At 39.3% G+C, this 11257-nt stretch overlaps 2 protein-coding genes across 2 annotated transcripts; one reads left to right on the top strand and one right to left on the bottom strand.

The window, feature by feature from the left end:
* The first annotated feature begins 69 nt into the window (after window positions 1-69).
* On the top strand, window positions 70-3749 carry dph2 (diphthamide biosynthesis 2). Its single transcript, XM_004080926.5, has 7 exons — window positions 70-300; window positions 480-647; window positions 768-880; window positions 1038-1258; window positions 1845-2528; window positions 3165-3347; window positions 3509-3749. The coding sequence occupies exons 2-7, from the start codon at window positions 498-500 to the stop codon at window positions 3634-3636; spliced, it is 1479 nt and encodes a 492-aa protein (XP_004080974.1). The 5' UTR covers window positions 70-300; window positions 480-497; the 3' UTR covers window positions 3637-3749.
* On the bottom strand, window positions 3368-10476 carry ncf2 (neutrophil cytosolic factor 2). Its single transcript, XM_004080939.5, has 15 exons — window positions 10190-10476; window positions 9917-9999; window positions 9665-9773; window positions 9418-9552; window positions 8946-9053; window positions 8786-8845; window positions 7834-7877; window positions 7501-7642; window positions 7319-7384; window positions 6070-6124; window positions 5945-5988; window positions 5725-5864; window positions 5530-5635; window positions 4005-4113; window positions 3368-3916 (listed from the first exon to the last, which is right to left on the bottom strand). Exons 1-15 carry the CDS (start codon window positions 10361-10363, stop codon window positions 3846-3848), a joined length of 1446 nt encoding a protein of 481 aa, XP_004080987.1. The 5' UTR covers window positions 10364-10476; the 3' UTR covers window positions 3368-3845.
* Window positions 10477-11257: the final 781 nt, after the last annotated feature.

Genomic DNA, 11257 nt, shown 5'->3' on the forward strand with positions numbered 1-11257 from the left:
ATTCATTTGCTCGTTTTAAATTTACTGAAGGACACCATTAAAAAAACAATCGACGAGTGCGCTGCCTTTATTTTGAAAGTACTTGAACCGGAAGTGATTGCGTGCGGCTTCATTTGTGATCAGGAGACACGTGCCAAACCTTCCCAGATGTTTTGACATGTCGAGCAGTTTAATGCAGTGATATTAAAAATTTAGATACAGAGTATTTTACGTACATAGTCGCACGTGCTAAACTGAAACGTCCGTGTTCATGGTCTAATACTGGCTAAAAGGTTAGCATTGAAGCTAACGCAAGTTAAGGTGAGTAGCATTTAACATTTTATTAAAGACTAAAGTCAACATAAGATTTTAATAACTTTGCTTTGAGGGCTTTTAAAAGGTTGAGATATTACTGTTTAATATTTGGTTGGGACCTTTGAATAGCTGTATCAAAAATTTACAAATTTACGCTCTTAAATGATTTATTTACATTTCTTCAGGTGCATTTTCCTGCCATCATGGCTGATGCATTCAGTAGCAGCTCGGAAACTGTAATTCAGCGGGTGCTGGAAGTAATTTCGAAGGCAAACACACCTGCAGAGAAACTAGATGACTTGTATGAGATAAAGAAGTGTTGTAAGTTCATTACAGACCATCATTTCCAAAAGGTGAGGAAATTACTTCAAATATTGCCATATTGTTGTGTTCCAATGAATGTATCAACAGGAACAGAAAAAATGTGTTTTTTCCAAACTCTGTAATGCAGCTACCATGCTTTGTATTTACAGGTTGCTCTGCAGTTTCCTGATGAGCTGCTGAGAGATTCCGTGGCAGTAGCAGAGGAGATTGAGAAAAACTGCAATGTCAAAACATTCATTTTGGGAGACACTTCTTATGGCAGGTGATATAGACTAATAAAACTAAGAACTGATTTATGTTTTTTTATTTTTTTAAGTCATTTTTTTTACTTAAGGACACGCAAGAATGTGCTTTCTTTTCCTGATCGGTGTATAGAATATATAAACCATGAGCACCGTTTGCTAAACTCTTTCATGCAGCTGCTGCGTGGATGAAGTGGCTGCCGAGCACGTCGGGGCGGACTGCATCGTGCACTACGGCAGTGCTTGCCTCAGTCCCTCAAAAAGGCTCCCTCTAATGTACATTTTTGAAAAAAGACAACTAGATGTGGAGATGTGTGCTTGCTCCTTCCGAGAGCTTTACCCGGACAAACAGAGCCATGTAGTTCTCCTTTACGATGTCAACTATGATCACGCTATCGGTAAGATTTCCCACAAAACCCCTAAAAGACCCACTCCGATCAAAATTTTACGTGTTTTTGTAGCATTTTCCAAGAAAATTAAGCTTAATAATGCAGTTGGAAAAACCTTATAGTTATGACAAAATACGCTGGGGGCGCCACGAGCTCCATGCTCCACCCTATTCTGATGCATCCACTAGATCCATGTACGTCTGTGTTTTCCTCGTCTGAGCTGTAATCCGGATCTAAACTGCACAGCTGGATAGCTTTAACATTGCTCACTATTTTTGTTGCAATGGTAATATTAAGCCTGGGGGTGTGAAGGGTAAGAGGGAGTGTAAACAGAAGGATGATGGGAAGTGTGGCGCAAACACACCGCTCTATCTCTGGTGAATTTCTAATTAGCTACTGCCGCTCTCCTAGAAAATAAAACCGGTTTTACGAGATGGGCTTAAAACATAAATCACAATTAAAAGAACCACTGGGAACAGTTTTACAGTAGATCAAAAGATAATCGGAGTGGGTCTTTAAAAACAGAAAAAAATACTTCTGTTAATACAGTTACTCAAAAATATAACTTGTGCTTTTTTTTTTCTTTAATTTTTAGATGATCTTGTGAGGATTCTGTCTCCAGAGTATCCAAACCTTCTTGCATCCAAACTCGTCGTAGAAAGCGAGCAGTGCTTTAGTCACGACCGGACAGATCAACTGAGTTCTTTACTTTCTGATCATGATGAAAAGCAGCTCGTCTACCAGTTTGGAAGGCAGTTCTGCCTCAAAACAGGCTTAACAATAACAGATTACAGTATGTTCTACGTCGGTCAGGAAGGAGCGACGCTGCGAAACTTCATGATGACCTGGAATCGATGCTCTTTTTGCTCTTTTGACCCAGAGAAGAGGAAGGGAAGAGTTGAGTCAATAAGTATCAACCGAGCACTTATGAAGCGGTATTACGCCATAGAAAGAGCCAAGGATGCCAGTGTGGTCGGCATCCTGGTGGGCACCCTGGGGGTGGCCGACTACCTCACCATCATCCAGCAGCTGAAGGAGAACATCCACAGAGCTGGCAAGAAGAGCTACGTGTTTGCTATGGGGAAGCTGAATGTTCCTAAGCTGGCAAACTTTCTTGAAATCGACATATTTGTCCTTATCGCGTGTCCCGAGAACTCGCTTCTGGACTCGAGTGAGTTCTATAAACCTGTGGTGACGCCGTTTGAGATGGAGGTGGCCTGCAATAGGAAAAGGGAATGGTCAGAGGAGTACGTCACCGACTTTCGACATCTCCTGCCAGGTTTGATTGCTTTTTTACTCATTTTCCCCCCCTCAGTAATACAGTAGAAACCACATTAAATCTGATGTAGTTTTGTAAAATAATCACATATATATAAATCCATAGAAGTGATTTGTAAAGATTTGATGTGACAAAGGAAAACGCTGCAATCCTTTGACTTCAGGGTTGAAGCACACTTGAAAACGAAAGGAACCGGGTCAGTTCACCAAATAACCATCAAGTGACTTAGTATATCAAGCATGTCAGTTGGATATATTCTCATTTTTAGTTTGCTCTACAACAACAGTACCGTTCACAACTTGGCCGTTAATTTTTAACGAACTACTGCTGCTCTACAGAAACCATGTCCTAGAAAACGAGACTGTTTTTTTTGTTTAATTTAGGATTAAAACATTATTATATATAATAGTATAGTATAAAAATGATAATAATTAAAAGACCACAGGGAACACATTTTACAATGGATCAAAAGATGATCAGCATATGCATTTCTTCAATCTTTTTATAAATACCTCATTAAAAGTATTGACCAATTTAAAGTACTTGTCATAATAATTATCACTGAATTGTATTTGTCTAATCGTACTAGATGTAATGGTGTTCATTGCATCATAAGTTTGTTTATCCCTCAAACAGGAGGACCCAGTCATGTGCTTTTCGCAGAGAGGCAGGAAGAAGATGACGAGACGGACGTTTCTTTGATCACTGGAGCTCTGCGAAGCTCAAGCGTGGCGAACGGCGAGCCTGCGGAGAGCCCGTATGGATCCTCTGTGGTTCTTAGGAACCAGACGATGACCGTAGCCAACACCAACTCCGCTGGTACGCATTGGAATCCCAGCTACACGTTTCTAAGAACGGTTTATTGTTTGGTTTTTGTTATCACAGGAATATTACAGAAGCACAAAATGGTTAATCTGGTTTTAAAGAATTCAAAGGATGAAAAAAACTCAAAACTGAAGTGTTTCTTTCATTTTCTTCAGCATCCTTTTTGGCGAGTCGGAGCTGGCGTGGTTTGGAGCAGAAGCTGGGAGAGACGCCTGTGGTGAAGGCAGTGGAGGGCCGGAGAGGCATCGCTATAGCCTACGAGGAGGAAGGATCTTCTTCATAATCACCAGCAGAGCTCCTCCATTGTTCGTGGACAAATCATGCAAATGGATTAAAGTAATTCTTCAAGAGATGTACCTGCTAAATGTTTTTACAATAAATCTATTTACACAATAACTATGATTCTGCTGCTATCATTCCAATCTTTTTTTACGACTGTGGGAAATTATGTGCAAAAAATATTAGCACAAATTACTGGCCATTCACAGGAACTTATTTCACAAAAGATGCAGGAAATATCCCAGTACTCCCATTACACCGTCCTTCCAGCCAGTCCTGGTTAACTGTGGAAAAAGAAGAAACTGTTGTTTCAATTTGTGTACAATTAAAATGGTTTAAAAAGGTTGTTGTTATGGCTTAAACGGTTTATACTTCTTGCAAGGACTGTGATTTCATCCCCTTCCTTAAAGTTCAGATCTTCTGGATTTGCAGACTGGTATGAGTGAAGCGCCACTTTGTGAGTTTCCTCCCCCTCCTCCTGCTGGAATCCCAAAATATAAGGGGGTGAGTTCAGATTAGAGCTTTCAAATCCATAAGTGTTTTTTCGGCAAAGAAAATAATAACTAATATTTGGTCCAGTCAGTTTAACTTTCATAGTCCTGTGGAGGCAAATAAAAATGTCGTTGATCTGCAACAGGAAAACCCCAAACACTAAAAGTACATGTAGTTCTACACAACCTGATCAAATATTTATCCTTCAGGTAAAATAACATTTTAAAACACACCTTTTAATATAAGTTTTAGGTTGACATGAATATCGTCAGGAAACATTCTTTTAGTAAAAGCCATTTATGTTTTCTGCTTTCAATGATAAACAGGTAGAGAAAATGACCTGAATTCAGGTCATTTTCTCTACCTGCATGTTATTTGTTCACTTTAGTGCAGCGTTTCCCAACCGTGGTCCTCGGGGAACAGGTTCCTGCATTTCTTTGAATCCTACCTCGCTCAAACACATCTGCCTTTGATGACTGTCACTGTCAGACTTCTGCAAAGTCTGATATTGAGCTGAATCAGGTTTGCATAAGCAGGGCAACGTGCAAAACATGCAGGACAGTGTTCCCCAAGGACCAGGGTTGGTAACACTGCTTTAGTGCACGAATGCCAAAACCAAACTTAATTTGTGAGGTTTAAGTGGTTTTATTTATCACTCTAAAGGGAAACACAGAAGTGGAACTGATTACTGAAATTATCATTTTTTTTTAAATATTTCTCAAAAGTTACCAATATTTTACCAATTCTTCTAGGTTTCAGAATGCAATGCAGTTTTTGGAGTAATGTTATTTACAATATTCATCTATTATCAGCACCCACTGTCCCCCTTTCGGGGTCATGGAGTTGTCTTAGCCAACCCAGCTACTGTAGGGTGAAGGCAAGGTATACGCCAGTCTGTCGCAGGGCCACAAACGCTCACCTACGGGCAATTTAGAGTCACCGAAGCATGCTTTTGGACCGTTGGAGGCAACTGGAGAATGGTAAATGGTAAATGGCGTATACTTATATAGCGCTTTCTACCTTCTTACGAAAGCCCAAAGCGCTTTACAGTCACAGTCCCATTCACCCATGCACACACACATTCACACACTGATGGCGGCTCCGCTGCCAAACACTGGCGCCAACCTCCCACCAGAGGCAAGTTAGGGTTCAGTGTCTTGCCCAAGGACACTTCGACACGTGGGCGTGCAAGGCGGGAATCGAACCTGCAATCTTACGATCATGGGTCGACCGCCCTACCGCTGCACCACGGCCTCCCCATACATGTGAACTCATTCACACTGATGAAGCAAAAGTTCTCAGTAAACAGGAATATGATGTCCAAACTTCCTTTCAGTTGCATCTCGTTGCTTAATGGTGATGTTGACAGAAACGCCTGGTTTGTGCGCCGCCACCACTTCCTTACCTTCTTTTCTTTGCACCACAAAGTGATGCGCCCGGCACGGACCTGGCTCCACACCGTTTCCATGTCTGTGTTTGCATCAATCGCACGTTGTCCGCTTGAATCTAAGCTGAAGCCAAAATACGACGGTAACTTTTGTCATACAAAGATGAGGATCAATGGAAGGTGTCAGTTTTGGGGTTAAAATGATGGCTCTACCTTAAGGAGATGTTGTCTGACGGGAGCTTCACCTTCTTGCTTATTTTTCTTATCAGCACTTCATAGGAAGACTCACGTGGTATTGAGACAGCAAAGGTGAATGTGAAGTGAACTTTGACGATGTATAAACTGTCTGGAACCTTGGATTTGAAAGGAAACCGAATGATCAACGAGGCGTTTATGATGAGGACCACTGACTGTTGGGTTTGTCTCAGCGTACCGTCTGCTCTTCATTTCCATTGCTGTCGTTCCCAGAACTGAGACCTGAACGGCAACAGACCAGATCAAACATGGAGAAACGGAGGAAACGAGAATGTTTTAAAGCCTGTGTGTCATAAAATCTACCTCGAGTCCTCTCCGGTATATTCGGTGCTTCTCGACTTGAAGTTGGAACCAAACCCTGGTGACAGTTATTCCCATTAAAGGCAATTTTCAACAACACGCAAAAATTTGAGAGGAAATCAGGATACTTAAAGATTGAAACTACTCCACATGTCAAAGTTGAGCTTTTAATAAAAAATATAAATATTGTGTATCAATTAGGGATGCCACAAGTGTTGATCAGAAACCAAACCGTATGTTAAACCATTAAAGTGAATCGTTGAACACGGCATACCAGTGTTTTAGGTTAAAAGTGTTCAACAAGTGTGCTAAATTTAAAAAGCATTCAGGCTGTATTCAGATTGGAAACATTTGCTCAACTTGAAGAGAACCAGAGTTCATTTCAAGTTTCATTCTGAGGACCCTGGCAAGCAGACCCTGATCCTGGACCAGGAACCGCTCTCTGATCCGTCTTTCGAGGTGGTTTCAGTTCATTTCCAATCAGACTCATTTCTGGAGTTTTTCTCAGTCTGAATAGACTCCATATTCAGAGCAGAACAACTGAACCTAAACGGCTACCTCATCTTTACAGGATGTAAACGGATGAGCCGCAGAGAATTGTGGAGCGACGATGAGACGCAGCAACTCATTAAATTTAATGAGCAACTCTTTAGCTCATTAAAATAACTTTTAACGTGATACACATTGTTTTCACAGTGTTTCCCGACAATCTGTGTCATAAACAGTTATCTTGCAGCCTCCGACACAGACGTTCAAAATTGTTCAGCAAAATATAAAGTTTGGATAATCCGACATGGATTGTAGGACTTTCATTATTTATCTCCTTGCTGTGTCCTGCCAATGGTTGCAGAGATTTTCAATCACATGCTTTTGTTTACAAGCTTTGGTTCGAAACAAATCTCCAGCTGAAAAGCCATCTGAGTACAGACCAAATGCAAGGTTCAGGACTTGATCCAGACCAAATTAGGCAAACTGGGTCTAGACCAACTAACTTCTCCAGTCTGAATACATCCTAGTATTTATTGTTTTGTTACATTACCCCAACCCCAAGTATGAGCCAAGTGAAGTCTTTCACTTCATTGTAACTCGCTGATTACCAAATTAAAAAAAAGGATTTGTCCAAATTTTTTGTTTTTTGTCATTTTATAAACAAATCTTATATCAAAATGACACAAAACTGTGACCCAAAAAAAAATCAAAATTTGTGCTAAATCGTGGAGAAAGTGAATCGTTGCATCCCTAGTACCAATACCTTTTTCTGTTTTAAAGCCAGAGAGATCTCCTGACGCTCCAGGTAATTGTACGGTACGAGTCCCGTCTGTAATCATAACCACGAATAAGCACTCAGTTCTCTACTAAACACACAATCTGGGGGAAAAAAATGATGCACACACTCTCAAGAAGTATCACAGATTGTGCATACGGCATTCTTACTCTTCCATTGAAGATGACATAGGCCCAGTTGTCTGCCCCTTTCTGCAGCACGAACACCATGTTGCCGGGCTTCACGGCCAGCTCGTCGCAGGTTTCAGGAACAAACTCAAACAGTACAGTGTGGGGTTCACCTTCCAAGGCTCTATGAAGAATAGACACACAAAGGGTATCGTAACACACGTGTCTTTTTGTCATTGAAGGAAGATGACGTTTAATTTGATGAAAATTAGAAAACCCTTTTACACGAAAGGACAAAGACATTCAGCAAAAAGATATTAAAAAACATTTTATCAATTTCTACTTGATAGATTTTTAAAAAAACTTGGGATGTACCTTAAAACTTCTGGTTCTCTTGGAGAAAGTGGACCATCTTCAACCTGTTTAGTGATTAAGAAGGAGATTATCCAGTCAGTCCCTGATTTACTGAGTCATACTGGTTCTTGAGGGCTCCAGTGTTTTCCCCAGTCCTGTCTAGTATACGGGATGTACACACAAAACTCACAAAAGGTAATCCTAATTTCAAATTAAATATAAAATTAAAAGGCATAAAATCTTTTATACATGGGCAATGTTTAAATGCACATCCAAAGATTCAAGAATTTTTTCACAACAGCCTGCCACAAATAAGATTTTGTTTACTGACTGTGTTTAAACCATGACTCAACCTCCTGATGTTCTGGTTCTGATGGAATGACAGATAGGGACTTGTATTTGTGACTTGGACTTGACTTGGACCAAAGTCTCACATGCAAATATTTGAATTTAACCTCCAGGTTTGGGACTTGTGAATAAATAATGTTTGTTAAAAAATTATCTTTAAGAAGCTTTGCCGAAACATAAACTGTCTGTTTTAATGTCCACAAAAATGTGATGACAATTTGTGTTAGTAGACTCTTCATTAAAATTCAAATTTGAGACTTGAAATGACAGACTTGAGACTTCAGAGTTGATTTGGACTTGGAAAAAAGGGACTTGTGACCTTCTCTGTCTTTTAAACAGCTTGAATAGCAGATGTGCTGACTTTCTGCTTACAGGTTATTCTGAAAAGTGATTGAGATACGGACGGATGGATGAATGGATACTTTTTCGATCCCGACAAGTTGTACTACACTTGTCACTGCTTTTAGCTTAGTGTCAATAAAAAATGTAGGAGGGAGAAACAAACATCGCATGCTTCTAAGGCTCATTTTCAAGCTGGAAGGTTGCGTGGACATTTCACAATTTTTCAGAATTTTTTGTTGCCTCATCACAGCATTTAGCAACGAAAAATACGAATCTCCGTCACCTGTGGCTGCAGAGGAGCAAATCCAGAAAAATCGTCTTGTGGATTGACAGAGGCAACAACCTGATCATCAAACAAACAATACACAGATTGTTAAGTTCACCCTCAAGATTTCCCAAATCATGTAAGATGATTTATTTCAATGAAAAAGATTTATTCTTACTTTGGCTTTGCCCAGGTAGTCTTTCTTCTCCAGCTCTGCAACGTAATGTTTATTTGGTTTAAACATCATTTTTGATGGGAACTCCACTAGTTTGAACAGCTTCTCCTTCTGTCAATGAAATCGCATCAAAAAGATGTCCTAAATCTGACATTTCAAAACCGCATTCTGTCCCTAAACTTTCCATGGAGGCACGGTTGGACCTGAACTTACTGGACAAATAAAGACATTATTTACTCTGACGAGATCCTTAGCAGAGATGAAACTGCAGATGTGTTTTGTTTAATAGTTTTTAAATGTGTGGATTAACATTTTAAAATATTTATTTATATTCCTGCTGAATCCCTTATAGGGGTCACAGGGCTGCTGGAGCCTATCCCAGTCGACTGTTAAAATTACTTTTTAGATCCCCCCCCCTCCATGTAAATTGGGCACTTTAAGAGAAACCCTCGTTTTTCATCAGATCAATGCTAACCAGGACTGCCTGCTGAGCTTTTTCGATGACACTGAGCTTGGCGTCTGTTTTGTAGTCAAGCGCCTTCCTGAGGTTTTGCTCAGCCTTTTCCCAGTTTCCCAGCTGAGCCTCAGCCAGGGCCATGTTGTGGAGAACCTTTGAAAGGAGAGATTTTATTTAGAGCTTTTCTCATGCAAACAGCAGAATTGGAAGGTGTTATGATTTAGTGATGATGTAGTAGATTGTGCCTAAGGTTGAAAACACCTACCTCACATGCATATAGAATATATCTGAGACCAAGGGCCTTGTAATCGATCAGGTTGTTTCCTCTTAGCGTTTTGAAGGCTCTCTGGAAGTCACCAATGCTCTCTTCGTACCTTTACAGATGTGTGATCAAATAAATTGCATAACAAATCAGTGAAAACTTGTGGTTTAGGTGCAAATACTTAACAGGTGTTCTGAATTTGGAATGAAATGGAAGGAAATTGGTCGTTGTTTGTAAAAAGCCGGTGTGTCTTACCTCATCTTCTTATAAAAGGTGATTCCTCTTTGAAAGAAAGCCACTGCCAAATGCTCATCCTTGCGAATGCTGCAATCGAACGCCTATGAAACAGCAGCAACTTCCTTTACAAAAACGCTTTCAGCACCACTTCTTGTTTCACTGCGACTCGCACTTACACTACAATCGAATTCAATCTCTGCCTCACCGGTTGCATCCAGATAACTGATGTTTTCAGATTTCTAGTTTTCTATTTTAGGAGCAAATTAATAGTTGAGAAATGCTTGACTTTACCTTTTCAGCATCATCCAAGTTCTGGTTAAGCAGATGCAGACAGCCGATGTTGAAACAAATCTTGGAGTTTGGCTCAGGAATGGCCAAGAGAATCCGGAGAGCTTCCGAAAAATCCTGTTTGTCAGCACAGGTTACGCCGTCATCCCACTGTCGCAGAGTGTCCACAAAAGACATTTTGGCTGCCGCTGAGACACAGTGACTGAATTGAGGAAGTTTCTCTGATTTATGCCATGAAAAACAGGAAGTTGATGACAACGTTCAATGAATTTGCATCAACGCCATGTGCTCTTGAGTCCAAGTCAATATAGTAAGAATCGTGGTTTGATCTGTGAATCGTTGATCTGAAAAAATTATGGGTGTTTAAATATTTACTGTAGTATTTTAAGAGTAAATAATGAAGTAAAGTGCAATAGTAGTACTCCCCACCTCATCATTATCTTTGGTTAATTTTATGATTTACATGGATTTGTATTAGCAATACCGTATTTTTTTCATTTTTTTTCATTTACTCATCACAAAGTCTACCTTAAGTTAAGATTTTCCAAAACTTCACTGATTAAAAATGAATTAATAAAAATTGTGTGAACCCATATATTTAGCCAAAACAAAAGAACAGGTTATTTTATTACCTCAATGTTTTTTAAATTTATTCTTTTATTTTATGTGCCTTAAGAGATAAATGAAAACTTATGAGTAATTAAAACATTATTTTAACATTATTTAGCAAAGTTTGAGGCTTAAATCTGGCATTACAGTCTGCAAAACAAAATAGAATGAAAAAACAAACAAAAAAAAAAGGTTACATCTCAGGTTTTAATAGACTTTTTCTTTAAGTTATATAGATTAGTGTAAACATTAACAAAGTTATAAGAAAATAAATTATTTTAGAGTTTTGATTTTTTTTCTCTTGTCCTTAAAATTGTTGAATTGTTGGCCAACACTCTTTAAAATTTTTCTTATTTCCCCAACCTTTTAGCGAGACAAAAATATACTTTCTGGTACTTATCTTGAATTAATTAAATGCATTTTCTTTAGTATGTAGTAAATAGTAAATACTTCTTCCATTCC

Source organism: Oryzias latipes, chromosome 20, assembly GCF_053564925.1.
Source record: "Oryzias latipes strain Hd-rR chromosome 20, Olatipes_Hd-rR_3.1".
Taxonomy (NCBI): domain Eukaryota; kingdom Metazoa; phylum Chordata; class Actinopteri; order Beloniformes; family Adrianichthyidae; genus Oryzias; species Oryzias latipes.